The following is a 20,750-nucleotide window of genomic DNA, read 5'->3' on the forward strand; positions in this document are numbered from 1 at the left end:
TTTAGTTATTCTAACGTTTACATATTTACTACCCATCTCTTACTATGAGCAATTCAGTTACGAGCTATGCGAGCCAAAAATCAAACAACTAATCAACTAGTCAATGGTTTTATGTTTCAATTTAATAATTATGCCTCTTGTCATCTGATTTAAACTCATACCATCGCGTACACATGTAAAGTTAAGAGACACTTGATTTTTCTCTTCCGCTTTTGTGAAGCTGTAAAATATCTTTTACATATGTAATAAATTTAGTTCAGTCTTGAATTTAATTTAGAAACGTTCATTTAAGCTATTTTAGTTGTATTTATTTTTATCGCCACTTTTCTTGTAAATACACCAAGTATTTTATTCAAACTTAACTTATATACTCTTGCAGAGAGTATAAAATTATATTTTCCGGAGAAATAGTTACATATTTTTAACAAGCTGATATAAAACAACCATGCTTGAATGTTAAACTTTTCGAAATATCGTACAAACCAAAAACGTGTAAATTGGCTTGGCATATTCGATCTAAGCCGATTTTCTATATCACAAAACTAAGAGGGTATAATTCAAAGTTTTTTATTTCTACTTTTAAAGGTATATTTTTCTAGAATTTAATACTTTTGCCCTTTTGGCTGTGGTAAAGATAAATTTGAATACAGCTTAACTCACAGGAATAGAACGACTGTAACTGCAAGAGTATTATATCTTCGGCCTGCCGAAGCTTAATTTTTCTTTGTTGATATAAAATTGGAGTTTCCTTTTACCATTGACTAAAAGTGCGTTTTAAAGGAAAACACATTATTTAAGGTTTATGTCTTTGATGATTTTTTTGGTGTTGATTTACTGCAAAGAGAATATAAAACAAATTCCATGGCCTGTGGACTCTTTTTCCGTTTTCATTTTCGCTCAGGCTGTGGAGGGCGAAGGTTGGCTCGTTGGCTCGTAATCTGAGACTTATATATACACATACAACTGCTAGCCCGAGTTCTGGTCTTGAAACTAGCTAACACTTCTATTCTTCTGATTCTTTTCTATGCTACTGCTATGTCTATCTAATGCTCTGCTTTATCTACACAATTCTCACTCTCTCTTTCTCTCTGTCTTTCCCTCTCTCGCTCTCTTGCCAACTGATCTAATGTAGTTTTAACTAAACGAACTCTCTAACATTTAGTCACTGCTCTCACTTTTACTACTGCTAATTTTGACACTATTTATTGCTGCCACTGCAAAACAGCTTTGCAAATCTCACTCGAATCTACCTTTTAGTCGGATTCGCAATTTATTATTTACCCACTAGGCGAGGCACGGTCAGTTCAATCAATGGCGACTCTGCGGTACTAACGAGTTGCTATTTTGATTTGCTTTACCAAAAACTTTTAAGTTTTACCAAAATCATATTTTTTTTTACAAATATATATATTTTTGTTTTGCCAATTGGAACAACGTTGTTTTTTGTTATCGGTTTTTCGGATTTTTGTTTGCCAACATTTGCCAACATCAGCCAAAGTCAAAACCAAACTGAAACTTAAACCTCAACCTCAAAAAAGCCCCCAACAAAAATATCGAAAATAATCTGAAAGCGCATAAATTCACACCACGCACAGCAAATGCAACTGTTGCAAGCAGCGCCGCCCACGCATCCGCATCATTTGCACTTGCAGCATCCAGCCGCTGCTGCGACCGCGTACCAGGCGTATCCGACTGGCGCCACAACTGCCATGTTGCAGCAAAGCAACATCGTCGCCGTCCAGCAACAACAACAGCAGCAGCAACAAGCCATGCTGATTCATCAGCAAGCGGCTGCCGCGGCCGCCGCCGCACAGCATCAACATCAACATCAGCAGCAGCAGCAGCAGCAAGCACAGCAGCAACAGCAGTTCCAACTGCAACAGCAGCAACAGCAGCAACAGCAACAACATCAACAGGCCGCACAGCAGCAATACCACTATCATCAGCAGGCGCAGGTTCAGGCTCAGGCCATGCTGCAGACGTATATGCAACTGCAGGTTAACAATGTGGCCGCTGCACCGGCCACGCCCAATAAATATGCATCGGCTGGGGTGCCACCAGCTGCAGCGCAGTATTTTGCCGCGCCAACAACACCGCTCACAATCATACCGGCCTGCAGTGGAGCCGCCGCTGTGGCCGCTGCCACCATGTTTGCCACAGCTGCCACGCCCACCTCGGCGGCAAGCACTCCGAACATCAATGTAAATAATACAGTTAATCTATGTGATGTAACTAGAACTACTACCAAATCTACCACCACTACTACTAAGCAGCCCGTCGCGGCTGCTCCCGGCGATGCTGGCCTCTCGTTCGGCGACGGCGGTCGTCTGGTCTCGTTGCTGGGACCGCCGCCGCCCGTGCATACCGGCGTCGTTGGGTGCAGCAGCGGCAGTAGCGGCTGCAGCTCTGCATCTTCTGATTGTTCTATGCCATCGCCAACTTCACTACACTTATCTTCTCCTAAAAAGGTTTGTGTGTTCACTAAAACGCTAACAACAACAAAAAAATACATTGCATTCCAAATTAACTTAACAAAAATAAGCTCTGCTTTTTTTTCGACACACTCATTTTATTCGATACTCTCAAGTAGTTAGATATTTCCGAACTATCTCGCTATCTCCTACTCTGCGTGCCAAATAACTTTTGTCGTAGTTGTAGGCTAAGAACAATTAGCTACATTTTACTAACTCGATCACTTAACTAATTGCGCTTAACACACAGTACCATCTAGAAATCTCTCTCTCCGCCTCTCTATCTCTGTCTCTATCTTTTCCTCTCTCTCTCTCTCGCTCTCACCGAGTAGCTCTCCAACTTCATTTGATGTTGTATTCGTATTACTGTTGTTGTGTTGTAGTTACTATTTATTCAATTTTAAACTTGTTAAATTCAACTAGCTTTAAGGTCAACTATATCAAGTTAGTTCTTAAGCAATTCATTTTTAATTAACATTAACAGCAGATTTGAACTAAATAACAATCTGTTTGCGTTCCCAGCCAACTTTTTGACATATTCATGCCATATGCCTTGTTTCTTATACGACCAACTGACGCCAAACTGACCAAACGTATCATTTGTACTAATAGTTAAATGCATTTTAATTACTATAGAAATATAGTATTTATATCGTTGGTATATCTCATTCAAAGTTTTTTGCTATTCGATTTATGCTTTTCTCAATATTTGTATTACAGCTTGAACCAATTGAAAATGGTTTTAAAGGGTATAATGGCAAATGATTGCAATAAGCTGTAGGAGACATATCCCAAAGAGGACAAATACACTTTTTATCAGCATTAGGACTGACACAATCTAGCCACAATTATAAGAGTTATATATACCAAATGACATATGTTGATTCTCGTATACTAAACTGACATCCAGAATATTTCATCTTATGGATGATTCCCCTTGTTCCCTCAAAGCAATTTGTTGCCTGCAATTGGATTTATGGTTTGAATTTTCATTAAGATGAGACAATAAATGCTGAAGTTATTCAAGAACGCATTTTCCATGGCTAAAGAAAGAAGAAGCAGTCGCTGCTTACACAGTGCAGCTTGCTGCGCGTATGTTAATGTATGGGAGTCTTTTATATGTGTGCGTACGTGAGTTTTTGCGTTTATATATATAGAAGGAAGCTAGAATGTTTGTGGCGGCAGCTCGGCGCTGGATTGAGGGTATCTCCTAGTCAGTCATCTCCTAGTCTGGCTCACTAGAGCACTCTTACTTGTTTGTCCCTCCCATCTTGCGTTGTTTTTATTATTGTGGAGTTTCTCACACGTACACAAGTGTTTGTGGCGTTGCCCATCGATGGGCGTGACATCGTGCGACTCAATTGTGCGTAATAAAATAATGTGCAACCGCTTGACCATGCGCCCGGCATACTGATTAGTACTCGAGTAGTCTGTGGGGTCGTGAATATATTTATGGCGCAGCCCTTTTTTTTTTGGGCTTAATTTGACCCACCACAGTACCAGAGAGAGTGCCATAGCATTGGCAAATTTGTGGTGCCCAGCTTTAAGTTAACATACAGAATATGCTTCTCTCTTTAACAATGCTTGATGGATTGATGTTATGCTTGGTGCCTCTCCGGCGTTTTTTTGGGGCTGCATTTATTAGCAGCTGGGAAATGTGGCATAGAAAACATTTCATGTGCCTCAATGTTGCCGCATTGCAAGTTTAGTGTGGTCGCTCGCTTTATTAATTTATCAGTCATAAATATCTCGCACATGCGAGCATTAACCGCAATTGTTTGGCGTGCACTTACGAGCTGACGTGCCAGCAGTTGCTCCCCAGTTGCGCCTCCCCAGACACACATACACAGTCGTGTGTGACCACATGTCGCCCATATTGATTAGTTGGCGTTGAAAATGTCGCTGCAAATTGTTGCAAGTTGCACATAAAAACAGTGTCCTGTTGCCGTTAGCCTTAAGCCAGCACGCCTCTTCCCCTTTTAGCAACTGGCTAACAGTTTTTAGTTGCTTTTGGTCCTCAGGCAACATGGTGTTGTATATTTGTGTGTGTGTGTGTGTGCGTGTGTGTCTGTTCACTTGGTCGCATTGTTAAATGTGTCCATTCGCGTTCATTATCGATTTGTTGCACACACACAGGACATATCCTTGCTGTCACAACTGCGCGAATCGTTAAAGTTTCAACTGCAACTAAATGACATTATTAAAAGCCGCCCGCAGAGTATACAAGCGAACAAGCAATAGCATTGGCGTCGCGTTAAATTATCTGTAATTGATTTTGTTTATCAGACAACCGAATGAATCGCCCGACCCTTTCACCATCCGACCTGCCTGCCCCCATTTAAATCCATTAACCCTTTTTTGAGCTTCATTTATTTTGCACATGGCTAATACTATGGCCATTAAATGCTGTAAAATATCCGTACAGCTACGGGGGTGGAGTTTAACAAATATGAATATACATATTTGTTTTGGCTGTTTTGTTTTTATTATTCCATAATTTCGTACATTTGCGCAACAGAGTCATGTTATTGCCATTATTGTTGCCGGGGCAACATGTAAATGTTGCATATGTGCCAAATGCTGCAAATGTTTTACAATGCATACGGTTAGAAGGCCAGAAAAAAAACATCTACATCAAATGCATTTTTTTATTTATAAATGTTTTTTGCGTTAAGTCAACAATTGCTTCAACGTTATATTTATATAACGAACATTCTGATGATGGTTTTCCGTGTTTCAAATAGGTTGGGTGTATAAAAAATGCAAAGCAAACATTTTTAAGGACAAAAGTCTTTGGTATTGCTTAATAAATTAAGATGTTGTAAAATCAGAGTTTTCGAATTTAAATGAAAATCAGACTCTTCGTTTCGAAAATTTTGTTAGCTTTGAATTTAACAGAATAATCAAACCGCATTGGATATTGTGGTTTGCATTTAGTAAATATTTTTCGCAAGAATTTGCAAACAGCCAGTGGCTTTAATAACGATATATGAAACATAAAGTACAAATAAATTTATATATGTATAGCACTTTATAGCTATAGCCTCGAGCTGTCAATAAAATCTGTGCTCGACATTAAGGTCTCAGATCGCACAGCCAAACAAATAAAAATCGCGTTTAATGCACATAATTTTAATTTTAACTGAAAATTTACTTTGTGGCTGCTGAGCAAATAAGCCCAAGATACAAAACAGAAAAAAAAAAATGAAAAAAATATGTGCCTACAAAGCAACATGAACAAAGTGTCAAAGCCATCGCCGGCTTTGAAGTGTGGGTGGCTGCTGGCAGCGGCGGGGCTTGGGGTTAGGGGTGATGGCGTTTTCCGTTTGTCCAGCCTGCACTTCTAATAAGCCAACAGCCAACTTAGAAATGCACAAATAAACTTTTTAAATTTAAAAATTCATCAAACTTTGAAACGCCTGTCAAACAAACAGCCCGCGGAGGGGTCAGCAGCAGACTTAGCATATAAGTCAACAAATACGCGTACATAAAGTACGCTCTCCCATAACACAAAATAAAAAAAAAAATATTTGTATATATATATATTGCGTATATAAAATAAAAAATAAAATTACATTAATCCGTAATCGGAAAACTTGGGCAACGAGAACACGGCGCAAAAGTTTTCCGCCTGCGTAGAAATTTATAAGAGAAATTTATAATAAGCGATTTACAAGCAACAAAATAAAAAAAAAAACGAGTTTTCTAACTAAAATTTCAATTATTTTGGCGAGCAGCAATAAAATAATTTGAAATTTAAATGCACTAGACGCCTGCGCCCCACAAAATAGGGCAGACAATCTGTTGCCCAGTTTAAGTGACAGGACGAAATTGTCAAGAAATGTAGCTCACAATTTAGGGGTGAAAGCTGTTGCGGGTACAAGGGGCACGCACATCAAATTGAGATGAGAAAATAAAATTCAATAAACTCTCGTTAAGCACGCAGAGCGTCCAAGTGTGTTGGTTGAGTTCCTGCTCTGTAACAGCGACAAGGACAACGTTTTAAATATTGACAGGCTACCCCCACCGCTTGCTGCCCCCAATCCCGCACAGCCCCGACTGAGTGGGGGAGAGACTGTTGCTCTGGCCCCAGCGACAACAACAACGTTGTCGATTAAATAGATAAATCAACCCTGGGGACATGTACACCCGAACATTTTTGCATTGATCAAAAGCTGGGCAACCCAGCTGCCCGTCTCGCCAGCTGGCGGAGGGAGGGGTCATATGGTTAGGCATTGTTATGATTTGTTCAGCATTCAGGCGTCAGGCATCACAAATTCATCGAATGGGCCATATCGATTTTGGGCTATTGAAAATTATAGCACACTTTATGGGCGATGTCACACAATTAGAGCACGTGTGTGTGTGTGTCTGTGTGCCTGTCGAGCGCCACATTTCATACAATTGCGCTAATCAGTCGAGAGACATGTACTGAGTGGCAGCAAAAGAAGAAGAAGAACCGCTGTGTAGTAAAGGAGGAAGGCAACATACATTTCTTACCCTGTCGCTGACAAACAAATTAAAAAGTTATGACTAAAAACGTTTGGCTAAAATGAAATTGGCGCTCGCTTGGCCAACTCGCAAATGCCGCTAGCCAAATTTAAATTGCTTTTGTTGCGCTTTTGAAGTTGGCTGCATTTCACTTCAGTTGTAGTTGCTGCTGCTGCTGCTGCTGCTGCCGTTGATGATGATTTTCCTTTCTGTGCGCAACTTTTCTTTGTTATTTGCACAAATAGTTTTTTGTCGCCATCGCCATAAAAAATAGGAGATTTCCTTTTGAAAAGCGGCGTGAAAAAAGTATATAAAAAACTGTGTTAAAGAAATGGGGTATCGGCGAGAGGAAGAGCTCGCAGAAGCGCGAATTAAGCTTTGCAGTTAAGCGGCCGCAGCAAAGCGCATTAAGAAAGTTGTGCATACTTTTTGGGGACAGCTCAAACTTATTTCCAGCCAAAGCGGCTAAAGCAGAGTTTGAGTCATTAATGCTTTAATGCGGTGTGCTTGAATATGAATATGAATATAAGTATGAATATGAATATAAGTATGAATGTGAATATATTGAATATATACGTGTGTATGTGTGTCTGTCTGTTTGTGTTGCTCGCTTGACTGGCAACCCATTAAAAGTTGACACGCTCTACAACCCTAAGCCAACTCATGGGGTTGTAACTTTGGCATTTACGAGCGCAAGCATTTGCCCTTTAGTGTGTGTGTGTTTAATATGTATATGTGTGTGCTTTGATATACTAATCCAGCCGGGGTTGAGCAGTGCCAGCGTTTTCCCGTTGACCAACTTTTTGGCGCACTATAAACTAGAAGCGACAAACGAACTTATTAATATGCAATGCACACTTTGTTGCTGTATTAATTGCAATATTAAATTTCCACTAATACACGCTTAGCACGAGCAGTCAGTCAGGTATTCCAGACTGGGGCCACCCTTAACGCGCCGCGAAGTATACTCTAAAAAGTTGTGCACAACTTTCAGTATATGTGTGTGTGTATGTATGTTAGTGCGAGTCTGTCGAGCTGAAACACTCCTCAAGCAAAGTAATTATTACATCCTAACCTGTGTATATGTGTGCATGTGTTTGGGGGTGTGAGTGTTCGTATGTATGTATGTGGCTAACATGCTGCTTGACTGAGCTCACATTGCGGCTGCTGCTGTTTGCTTCATTCACATGCAACGCGAGTCCGCTGTAAAGCGATACTAATGATGAGTTCTGCTGGCAGCAAATGAACTCAATTTACTACGTTTTACATTACAAGCACAGAGAGACCGGATGGACAGAGCGGCCAGAGATAGCTGGTCCCGCCGCCCACACCTCAATCTCTTTACCTCTGATGACTGCCGTTGCAACTGGCAGATGGCAGCTGGCAGCTGGAAATTGCATGTGCTGCATATTCAAGCCAAAAACTGACTGCAACCGTGTTTCAAAGAATAGCAAAGGTGAACCTCAATGCATGAGGCATTTTCATGCTCCAAATTGCGCGCAAGCTGCCGTAAACTATATGCGAAACCAAGCCAGGCAACACACACACTGGCAACAGACAAGCGTCAGACCGGGATATGAGATGTAGCTGGCGAGTGGGCCAGACGGGTGGAGGGACGGAGTGCAGTTGCACTGCGCTTCAACGCGCGCCACTCGTAATGTTGGCTTAAGTTTGAAGTTAACAAAATTTTCACACACGCGCGCACACACGCGCCACAAATCTGAACATGGGTCGCAGCTGATTACATTAACTAAAGTTCAGCATATGCAAACACAAGGCCACCACAGAAAGAGAGTGAAAAGAGAGAAAAGTGTGTGGCAGCATCCACGTCTGCTGTTGCGGTCGCTTGCGGCATGTTGCAGTGGTTGGCAAATTAATTTGTTGAGCATAAGTTGTCGAAAAGTTGGCAGCGCCAAGAGCCAATGCAAATGCTTTGCTGCCTCTGCATTCGCCTTTTGCATATATGCATGCGCTGATTAATAAATACTTTAAATGCTTGTTAGCTAAAAGGGGGCCGGTGCGGGGTGGGGCTGTCTGTTTAAGTCAAATTAATGTGCGCCCAGAATTTTGTGTGCATCATTTTTAGTGCCTTAATTATGCATAAACTTATGCTGCAATCTCTGATTACGAGCAAACATCAAATAATTTATATGTTTGCAGTCTTTGATTTAACTTTTGGCCATAAACACATAAACACGTGTTTATGTCGCATTTGTGGTAAGCACCTAACGAGGCAGCTGCCACGTTACTCAGTCAGTCAGTCAGTCAGTCAAGCAGGAGTGTCTGTCAGTGAGTTTATCTAACTAGAGCTCAACTCTATTAGATGCCACATTTTGTGGCCCTAGGCGGTAGTTGAAGCTGCCGACAATTGTCACCTTTGTCAACATCAAATTTTCCACCAGTTTTATGTGCATAAAATGCGAAATGCAAAATGAAAGTCAGAGAGGTAGACAGACGGTCAGACTTTTGAAAAGCTGTGCAATTTCGAGCAAAAAAGTATTATAGAGTTTACTTTCGAGTGCCGAAAATCAAATACCCTTTTAAAGTCTGAGCATAGTCAGAAAAAGTCGTTGCTCAGTTAACGAAAATGTACAGCAATAGCAACTATGGGTACTATATTTTATTTATTTTTTTTTATTTATTTTTCATGCTGGAACTCAATTTTTGTCAGATAAATCCCATTTTGCTTCGGCTTGTACACTTCCAGGACCTCAGTCGAATTCACATTGCATGACAAAAATCATGTTACTCTCCCTGTAAGGGTATGTCAAAAAGGCAGCGGCTGTGAAAAAATTGCGATTGCAGCTGCCCCATTGTCAGTTCTGTTGTCGTCTTTAGCTCTCGTTGCTCCTTGCCTGCTTTTAAGCAATTCCCCCTCGCCAGCGCACACACAAACACACTTAAACGAGCTTGATTGTGTGTGTAAATGCGGCAAATGTGCCGGCGCCAATTTTTTATGCTCATAAATGCAGCAGCAGCAGCAACGGAACCAAAAGAAACAGGGCCTCGCCCTCCTCTCCTCAGTTCAAAGCTCATTGTATTTGCATGCCGTCGTACCCCCTCTTGGCATATTTTTGTGCTGTTTCATCATTTTCATCAGCAGACATTGCTCATACGCCACGTTCGTCAACAAAGGCAGCATCAGTTCATTTTTTTTTATTCTATTTTTTTTTATTCTATTTTTTTTTTTTTGGCTGCACTTCTTGGGTTTGTGCTCCTTTGCCCAGCTTCTTGGCCGTGTCTGTTTGTTGGCACATCCAAAACGTTAACAGTATTTTCAGCATTTTCGAGACAGTTTGTCATAATTTCATAGAATCTACATCGGGCTGTTTTATTTTCTTTCTTTTCATATTTTTCTTTGTTTGCCTGCTGCTTGCTGGCTGGCTTCAACATGCTTGACTGTGTGACGTTTTATTGTGGCAACATGACAAATCGTCAAGTGTCAGGAGGTTTCTTTATTTAATTTTAACGTCTCGTCCTGCTCCCATTGTCTGCCGCATAGTGTGGCTGCTTAAATTGGTTAAATGGCTGCCAGTTGAGTTGGACAGTTAGTTTGGGACTTAACTTGGCTTTTATCTGCTTGCACATAAATTCCTTTTGGCATTGCCTACTTCAAGGTGCCGCTTTCTTAACGCTCAATTACAATATTTTGGGTCTATGTAAATTTATGAACATTTTCATTTCGATCAATTTACTTTGGTCTTCCATATTTTGAGAGTGTGCGTGTGTGAGTGTGCGACTGACCAAATGTCTATTTTATTTATGTCTTTTACGAGATGGCCCAACGCATAAAAAAAAAATTTATTCATTGAAGTTTTTACAGTCAACTACACCTTTTCAATGTGTATAAAGATGAGCACGCTTATGCTCGCCATCGTTCTCTGTCTCTCTCTCTCTTTTTCTCTCTCTCGTGTTGCCTAGTTTTTCTCTGTCCAACTCTTATGCCGTTGTAATCATTCATACTTCATCAAGTTGACCGACTACGGCTTGGCTTTTATTCCATTTCTTTGGCCTGCGGTACGACAGGGCCAGCCGTTGGCTTCATTGCTATGCAAACTGCTCCCAATGGCTACGTTTAATGGTCAAGTGTGTAAAATTGCATAGCAAATCGTAGTCCGGTTCTAGACCAATTCTAGCGATGTATGTGGCCGTGTCCTTAGATAAACATCCTTGCCCAGGACTCAGGACTCGTTTGCTTTTGGCTGTTGTTGCCTCTCTTACATATTGATGTGATTTACCACTTATGACTTTGGGGCGTCCAACAGTTTACTGTGCAAATTGTTTGGAATTCAGTTTTGAATTAACCATCCCCAACTGAGTGTGGTGCGTGTCTCCAGCTGTTATGATACATGTGGCAAATGTGATGCTCGTTAAGGCAGTAAAATTCTGGCCCGTTTAGATGCTTAGTTGATGTGTTTTGCTTTTGCTACTGACATGTGGTCCAATCGCTGTTCAAATGATGTATTTGGCGAGGCCGCCAGCTCTTGCATCTTTTCGATAGATTTTCAATTTGCAAAGCATAAACCGAATTTCCTAGTACTCCCCCACCTATTTTCCCTCATCGTGTCCGTTCATAGTTGAGTTGTTATAGCTGATTTCATTATAATTTCGATTTGCATAAGCAAATGTCTAAGCAACAATTTGGTAGGGACCTCTGCCACCCCATAGCTGCTGCCCAGTTGCGTCAGATTGAATCGCCTGGGATTTTCTTGAAATCGTCAGGAGCGACAGTTCATCACCAGGAGTGGCGGGCGCTGAAGGAGCGGGCACTCAGCTGCTCGTCAAGTTGTGACAGTGTATCAATTTTGGGCTCTGACCGCCTTTAACCCACCCCCGCCCAACCCACCCACCTATTCTATTGCCAAGGAGCTGCTCACATTTCATTAGCTTGTCAACATTTGTGCAGCTCGGGCCATGTCTTTGACACTTCGGCCTGCGGCGCTGTGTGGGCTAGGTTGGATGTGGTGCCGGGGTTAGGACAGCAAATTGAAGTTGCCATAGATGCTGCATTGTTGCTGTTGTTGCCCTAAATAGTTAAACTGCTTAGCGAACACTCCTCGTGCTGGTGCGTACGTCTTCCGATTTTCGTCCAGGCCCCAAAGCAGACCCAGGTCATATGCCGTTTTTGGCGAAGAACTGGTAAACTGGTCGCTCCATTTGGTTGCTATGCAAATCAATTTCCTCAGCGCGTTGTCGATGCGGCTATTTGTCTACTTTGTGTGGTTCAAGATGTTGGTGTTTGCTGTTGCTGTTGCTTTGTATTTTCTTGTTTTCCTTCTCTAAAATGTTACGAATGCTGTCTTACTTGGCAGGTTCATTAGTCTCGGCAGCAGCAGCAGCAATAACTACATCAACCGCCCCCACTTTGTTTAGTTAACTTTATTGAGCGGCGTTTGAACTTTGATATCCCATTTTCTTAACTTCATCTACCAGGCTGCCTGGCGGCGTGCTTGCTACCTGTTAGCCTGGCTCTCAACTACATTTAATTTGCTTTAATTGCCATAATTTAGCCAACGCTTTTGTTCGTCGTTATTGTTCTTATTGGCCGGCTTTGGTTTTTCTATGAAAATTTAATTGACGCACAAATTTAAAGCTTATAAATAACTTGACTACAGCCAGTGCACAGGTAACAAGGAACGAAACACAAAGCACAAATCCTTTGAACAAAGCAAGCGCATGAATAGAAATCATAAATTTTGCCAGCAGCCATAAAAAGGATACCCCCACACACATACACAATGTAAATAAATATATGTGTGTGTGTGTGTGTGTCTGTATGTGTCGGTCTATGCCTCTGCTATCGATACGCCAAAATCTATACAAAGTGCTAGACAAAGAAAAAGACTGGCTAGCAGGTGGCAGCCCTGCCTGCGCCTGCTGCTGCTAGCTGAAAAAAAAAATTTCCGAAAAATCGCAGCACGTAGAGCAGCATGAAATATGCTCAGATTGCTCGGCATTTTCCCTGCACATATATATATATATATATTTATTTGTGTGTGCTGCCATTTTATTTATTTTGTTGCCTTTTGCTTTATTGTCAGGCGCAGCAAATTTTATTAGGCACTCGCCTTAAAGCATGCAACAGTTTTTGGCAACAGGCAGACAACAGCCAATTAGGCATAGGCCAAGTGGCAGGCGGCAAGCGGCAAAGTGGCAGCAACTGGTTTCGGCTCCTGTTGCGCCGTTGCTGGCGTCGTGCCAGCAAAGCTTTATTGCAGTTTAATAGGCGGCGGAAGCGGCGTTGCCTAGTGCCAGTCAAGTCAATATGGCAGATAAAGATGTCGGCATTAGGCTCTGGCATATTTGTAACTGCTCGACTCTTCACGCATTGCTTTTAAACCACTTAACGCAAATGATGTTGATATAGCGAAGGGCAACTTTTTTGTTAGACTCCCTTTTCTTTTTGTTTTTTGCCAAAACTTTGGGCATAAACACACACTTGCCATAACGTGGCACGCTCTACATTTGCGCTGACTGAAACTTGTTGTTGTTCTTGCGCTACTTTCGCTTTTCTTAAAAGTAGGCAACAACAATAACAGCAACAAGCGCAAAGCCAGCAAGCGGCAAAGTCGTTGGGCGCTAAAAGCAACGCAAAATGTAGAAGAAAAAAATCATTTTTTTCTACAACTTTTTGGACTGTGTGTGTGTGTGTTCGTGTTGTTAGAACAAGTTAATGTAAAAGTATTTTTATGCTTTGAAAAACATTTGCCAAGCCAAAAATTGTAAAGAAAATAAAAACAGCAAACAAAAACAAGTACGAATGTTCTAGTCGGGTACAAACGACTGCGTAATACCCGTTTAAAATTTAATGAGATTAAGATAGTCTAACCCTCAAATTTATTAACAGTAATCGACTTTCTCGATTTGCTATTATCAATTGGTTTCAGGCAAAAGATTCATGGGCTGATATTAAATTGAGGGCACAAGTAGTCTTCATTCCTTATTTGATATATAACGCCCCTAGTGGTTGTTTGTCGGGAATATACAAGAGTATATATGCCAAGTTTGAAGTCTCTATTTTGAGAATCACAGAAACCCAGACATTGGACAAAACCAATATACTCTACTCACTTTGTGAGCGAGTAGAACAACAACAAGTAGAAGAAGAGCAGCCCGCGTAGACACGCTGAAGGCAAAGCCGAACGCTATGAAAATTTTTGTGGTTGCTGTTCTTGTTATACAAAATACACGAGAAAGCGCATAAATAAAATCAAACAAAAAAACCGAACCAACTCTCGTTCACATCATCAATGTCGGAAAGGTAGTGGCAGGGGGTGTTGAGAGTGATGGGTGATGGTGGGGAGGTGCGGTAAGATTTGGGGGGTGGGTGGCTCGTTGTCGAGCTATGAGAACCCGCACATTATCGTCATCGTCATGGATCAGCCGCAATGCTGTAATTTTGTTATAGGCAATGGCACGTGTGTGTGTGTGTGAGTGTGGTTGCACAACCTGGGCTGTCGTTTGGCAAGATAAATGTCTATTTAAATTGTCCCTGTTTCGCTATGTGCCTTGGTCGAGCGCCGGGTCGTGCCGTGTCGTTTCGTGGCAGGGCTTTGTGTCTAGCGGCATGCCGCCTGCTGCCACTTCACGAGCTCCTCTAGTTAAATCTTTATTGTTATCATAATTTGCTTTTATCCATGCTCAGGGCTTGTCAAAGACTACCCCGGCAACCTGGGCCTAACCTACTTACAAGTATATATGTATATATATACATATATATGTATATATGTATATTTTATCGTAATTGTTTTCGTGCATTTTTTGTTCGAAATTTCGTTTGTCAAAAGCGGAAAGCGAAACGAAAGCGAAAGTGAAGAGCGACAAAATGGTGCGTAAATAGCATCAGGATCTCCGCTTCGCTCCGCTTGTTTAGCATCTGTGTTTTGCTTGCCTTGCAAATCAATAAAAGTAGATAATTGAGATTTCTTTAACAAGATTTTGGGTGTCATGATATTAAAATTATAAGTAGGCAGCAGGCAGCGGCATAAATTACTCATAATTTGATTGCAAGTGAGACCTTGAAAATGATATGCCTAAGGCTAGAAAGTAGGGAACGACCCACGGTGGGAATGGCTGTTAAAAGTCTGCCAAAAATGGGCTCATTATGTGCTAAGAAAATGTCAAAATTGCTGATATTTAATATTGTCAGGAACACAATATAATTAAAGAAATCATTGCTACAAAAGCAAAACAAAACTCATTATTTGATTATAGCACTCGTTAAAATTTAAAATAAATTTTTATTTGTATAACATATTTATTTAATTTGTCGTACTTTATTTGTAAGCAATATAATACACAAATTTTAGTAATTGTTGTAAAACGAAACCCGTTAAATAAAATATGTGCATTTGATATTGTATGCCCTTTAACTACTCTATAAATATATATGAATACAGAGATTTGTTGTCCAATTGTACACGTTTTTTTCTAGGCTTAAGCCCGCCGAAATGTATGCAATAATAATTAATAAATTTCTCTTATTTGCTCTGTTGCAGGTAAGGATCGATGAACAATTTCTGTATAAACTCAATCATTTGGTAAGCCGCAATGCAGATATATATAGTGTATAGTGATCCTTGCCGCATAAACACCATTCTCATTTGAACACACCCTGTCCGCAGCCTGCGTAGCAGATGTAGTTGAGCAGAGCGTGTGGGGCCTAATTGAATTTTAAATAAACTCACTCAAATAATAAACACACACACAAACACACAACGGCAAACACACACACACCTTTTACACGCACGTACTAAGTCCTTTTGGCCGGAGTGCTGCTCGGCTCTGTCGTTTTGTATTTGTCTGCTTTTTAACTGTAAATAAATTTCCTCGAATTTTCTTGGGCTGCCTTTGCCTTTGAAGACATACACATCGTTGCGACGCAACGGTTCGCCTTGTGCAGCCGCATCCAGCGCCATAAAGTATGCAATTTTATTTTAGTGCGCCCGGCACTTACCTGCCTGACTGGCTGGTTGTTGGCCTGGCTTGGACTGGGCTGTTCGCCTGGCTCTCTGCTGCTGCTTTTATTTGTTGCTTTAATGCTATAAAATATTTAAGTTTACATTTCTTATACTCGCTTCGCTACCCGATCCTGCCTCCTGTTCACTGCTCCGGCACAAGATTTGCCATGTGCTATACTTTTGTTGTTATGAGTGTGTGTGTGTGTGTATGGGTGTGGTTGTTGTTGTTCTCGTCTCATCGCATTGCATGAGTTGCTGGCTGACCATTTTTATAACAGGATTTTCAAGAAGCATCTTAGCCGGCCAGCTCAACGGCTTGGCACTTTCGAGTACAGCAGGAGTCAGCCACACATGCACACACATATGTTTGTCTGGCTTTAATATTTGTTTTGCCATTGTCGTTGTCGTCTCTAGCCTCTCAACCTGACCCTAACTGACCTGAACTGGCTATTTGTGCAGCACTTGGCACTGCTTCTATGATAAACTGCAATTTCATTTTTATCAGCAAATATAATTAACTATGCTGAAAAAGGCAAGAGCTGTGCGCACTTCACTTGCGTTTTATTTAAAAGTTTAATAAGTCAACTAAGTGATGTGCAGCCATTAGATAATTAATTTAACACTTAGTAAAACCCCCACAGCTTCACAACTAACTAATTGGCTTTTACTGGCCAATTTAATAAAAAAGAAAAATAGAGAACCAAAAGGCAGCAGACAGGAATAGACAAACGGGCAGTGGGACAGACAGACTTAAGTCGAAAGTCAAAGCGAAACCGAAAACCAACGATATACGAGCGCAGAGTTATCAGCTCTCAGTTCTTCACTCTCAACTCCTGGCAGTCATTAATGCTATTTGCGGCACATTTAAGGTTAAACTTGGCCTTAACTGAGCCAGGGGCTCACCCAGCCTCTGACCTTAACACAAAACGCTTCAATGAACTGGTCAAATGTTTAAAAGGTCGGACAGGTGTATGCTGCGGCTTGGGTTGCCTGCTCAAAATCACTGAAGCTGGGCAAATTAATGTGCCCAGTAAAAAAGGGTAATTTCTGTAGCCCAGGAAATAGATAAAGTAAAACAAGTTAAATGATCAACATGGAAATACCCTATGCACATGCATAGCAAATGTTATTTGCAACTTTGACCTATCATGAAGACACATGCAACCCTTTTACAAACTTTCGCAGGATACAAAAAACTTCGGTCAAAAAACTTGTTGCGCGCTTTGTGCGCAACTTTTGCCGCTGTGCAAGATGAAATCAACTGTAGATAGAAGTGAAAATAGACAAAACAGAAAACTTCACTTTTCTCCGTTTTTCACTTATTTTTTTTGTAGCACGGGTGCCACTCATTTAAAAAAAAAAAAAGGACAGACTGAAAAAACGAAAACCAAGTTTTTTGAAAAGGGCACTAGGGATGTGTTTGTCGACGCCTTTGGCATTAAACTCATTAACGGTAATTGCAGCCCCTAGGCCACACATCCCTTAATGCATAGTGCGTTTGCTTTTAAAAAACGAAATTCTGTTAATTAATTTTCGCATGTGGCACAGTCTGCTGCCAACTTCAACAACATCTACAACAACAACAGCAGCAGCAACACCAGCAGCGGTAAAATCTCGTTAGGACTAGCATTTGTCAATGTGACCTGATCTTGTTGTCAATCAGTGAGTGCGAGTCCTTCGCGCATCCTTGCTGCCAATGCTGCCGCTGCTGTGTTTGTCACTTTGACTTTTGGCGCTTTTCAATTACAGCAGAAAAAGAAAAAATGCGAACGCATACAAAAAAAAATGAATGAAAAGCCGAAGCTTCCTGTTGCTGATACTGATTGTCGTTGCTGGCGGTGCGCAGTTCGCGTTACGGACGCATAATTTGTCCTGCGGCCAAATCTTCTATTATCAGCGTCTGCGGCGGGCTGTTTGTGTGTGTGTGTCTGTGCGTAGAAATAATATCCATCAGGGAAGCGCACTCAAAAGATGCCCCAGATACAGATACGAGCCGCAGGCATTTAACTGAATTTGAGTGGAAAATAAAAGCAAAGTAAATCGAAACCAAACGCCGCTAAAAGAGCGCTGCTGCCATCGGGGGCCTGTAGACAGCCCTAATCAACATGTACATCTGTTGGTGGCGCCTCCGGGGTGCCCCCTCGGCCACTCCGGCCATGCGAAGGGCTTGGGCTTGTTTTGTTGTTGCCTTTGTGTGTGTCTGTATGTTAAGCCTCTGTTTGGTTCAGTGCAACCTAATAAAAACCCACAACAACAGCAAAAATAGCTTTCATTCCTGTTGTAATCAAGTTAATTGCAGCCATGACTATGTGTAGAGAGCTCGAGAGCAACAGTGTGTGCGAAGGAGAGCGCATTACTGTGAGTAATTGCTGTTAATATAATAAGGCAGGACAAAGGACACATGCATAACGCTCAAGAGCACGCAACGAAAATATAAAAACGAAAAAAAAAAACAGCAGAAAAAATCTACATCAGAATAACAATAACAACAACACTCAGCGCACTGTCATAGACAAAGCTGAAAATTGATATTAATTTCCTTTTTGCAGCGCTACGCGTGGAATGTCCATAAAAAGGTAACGCAAAAAGGCATTTAGCTGGTGTGTCTGTGTGTGCGTGTGTGTGTGTGGAATAGACAGAAAAAAATATATTTATCCGCCATTTTGTCTGCCTTATTACACCGCAGCGTCTAATTTTGCTTGACTTGTGCTGCGCCAACCAGAAAATATCAAATTAATTAGGGGCGCTCCGTTGTCCCCATGCTCCTCCAAGAGCCATAACAACTATGGCAAAAGTTTGGATAAATGAAAATCCTATTTGGGACGCACGCAGGACAAAAAAGCCAAAATATAATGAAATGTCCATGCTTAATATAGTTAAGTATGAAAGCATTTGGATATTATGGTGTAAATAAAGAGACCAGAAACAATACGCTATGAAAATTAAGTCCTGCATTCATAAAAGAATATTGTATCTATAACGATGTAAATTATTTGAAATGTTAGCAAATAAATTGCATTCGCTTCAAACTTTTAATACTTTGCATAAACAATTTCATTAGTTGGCAATCGCCAATGTTAATAGATTAATAAATATTCATTGGGCGTTCGAATATGAATTAAATAATATAACTTTACCATATATTTTAATTAAGACAAATACAACTCACTTTTTGGTCAATTATCTCATTTGACTTATTTTGATTATAATTTTAATCCAACAAGTTTAGTAGTCAGTCTAAAAATTTATTGTTTTAATTTAAATTCTTAACTTATAATTCGGGGTAAATGCTGTTGAGTGCTCATTTTGCTATTAAATAAACTTGCTATCCTTAAGTGACTGCAAAGCCCGTTTAGCACTTTGTTTGTCCAAGCTATGCGAGACAAATTAGTTGTTGTTTTTATTGCATTTCATTTAGTATGTAGTGCTTGTAATTTATCTTGTAGGGACAGGCAATTATAAAGATGTAACATCAAAGGCCACTTGATTTTATTTGTATTTGCTAAGGTGCTGTCCTTATAGGCTCCTTGATTTATGTTTGGCAGTCAACGACTTCATTTTATCAAGCTCTGCAGCACAAGTGGTTTATCAAGCTAAAGTTGACAATAACAACAGCAACAACCAGAGCTTATGCTTCTCTCAATCTGGTCAATTGTCATGCACTCAGCTACCCACATAATAAACGTAAAGTATGAGCTCAAATGTAAATACAACGAACGCTGTTGTCTGTTGTCCTGTCCAAGGACAAACGAACAAGTAGCCTCCGGACATGTGCTCGGCTCTGTTCTGCGTTGAGTGCGATTCTTTGACTTTTGCTTTTGCCTTTGCCTAAACGCTTCAATAGCTAATTATATTTATTTGTTTGTAATTAACGAGTTGCCTGGCATAATTAAATTTCTTCGGCGCACAAAAGTATGCAGCGCTTTTATTGTCTGCCATTCGTTTTGCTTGTGGCTGTGTGCGTTTAACACAATAGTTACAACAAAAACAACAAGAACAAACACACAAATAGCAGATGCAAATCTGTCCATTGTTTCAAGTTTTGTTAGCTGCTTAATAAAATTTAACAGCTGCAACGGTACGCGGCATTAAAACCAAGAAAACTATTTCAATGCACACACAAAAAATACCTCAACAAAGAGAAGAAAAAAAAATAAAGGCAAAGGCAAAGCCAGCAGCGTGCAGTCAAACTTTTTAAGTGTTTATTTCAATTATTGTTTGTATGTGTGTGCCGTCTCTTAGTCTATGTCCTGTGGGTGTGTGAGTGTGTGCCGTGTTTTGGGCTGTCTTGCCAAGCAAGAGAACGAGCCAGAACGAGGGCAATTTAATTTTCCGCATTTTGTGCAGGGCACGAAGGCGACAGCAAGCACCAAAAAACAGCAGCAACAACAAGAAAATAAAACCAGCTAACAATAACAAAAACTAGTTAAGAAATGCGAAAGTTTTAAGCGTGAAAGTTGGTCTGGTTTTCGCCCATTTTGTTGGCCATACTCCCAACTAAAAGGCTCTGTTGCTGCCTGTGCTCGCGCTTCGTGCTGGCTTTGTTTTCATTTTCATTTTCATTCACGTGCAGTTACTCAATTTTTGTGCTCAACGAGGAAAAGTAGCAAAACAGAAACAATGCGACTTAATGTCAGCGCACTTCAGCGCACAATGAGTGCAGCCAAAAGGTGCTGGGGCAGCACAACCCCAAACTTGCTGGCCCCAAACACAAACACAGCCACACACACACACACACACACACATTTTACAAAGACGCCACACAGATTGACGCCTTCGTATAATTCCATTTTGCGCCCTTTTTGCTTTAAACCAGCTTTTGTTTGCA

The 20,750-nt window shown here is 40.9% G+C and overlaps 1 protein-coding gene across 15 annotated transcripts in view; it reads left to right on the forward strand.

The window, feature by feature from the left end:
- The window catches only part of heph (polypyrimidine tract-binding protein 1 heph), a 165,232-nt gene that overhangs the window by 78,677 nt on the left and 65,805 nt on the right, over window positions 1–20,750 (forward strand). For 7 of the 15 annotated variants that reach the window (XM_064694760.1, XM_064694759.1, XM_064694766.1 and 4 more), the window contains one exon: window positions 15,461–15,502. The exons of the other annotated variants lie outside the window; for them this stretch is intronic. In XM_064694760.1, the coding sequence (XP_064550830.1) occupies window positions 15,461–15,502 (42 nt within the window). The remainder of the gene's footprint in view (window positions 1–15,460; window positions 15,503–20,750) is intronic. 15 annotated transcript variants of the gene reach the window in all.

The sequence above is a fragment of the Drosophila montana genome, unplaced genomic scaffold (genome assembly GCF_035044405.1).
Source record: "Drosophila montana isolate Dmon_TW-CO22-7 unplaced genomic scaffold, ASM3504440v1 contig_3733_1, whole genome shotgun sequence".
Lineage (NCBI taxonomy): Eukaryota > Metazoa > Arthropoda > Insecta > Diptera > Drosophilidae > Drosophila > Drosophila montana.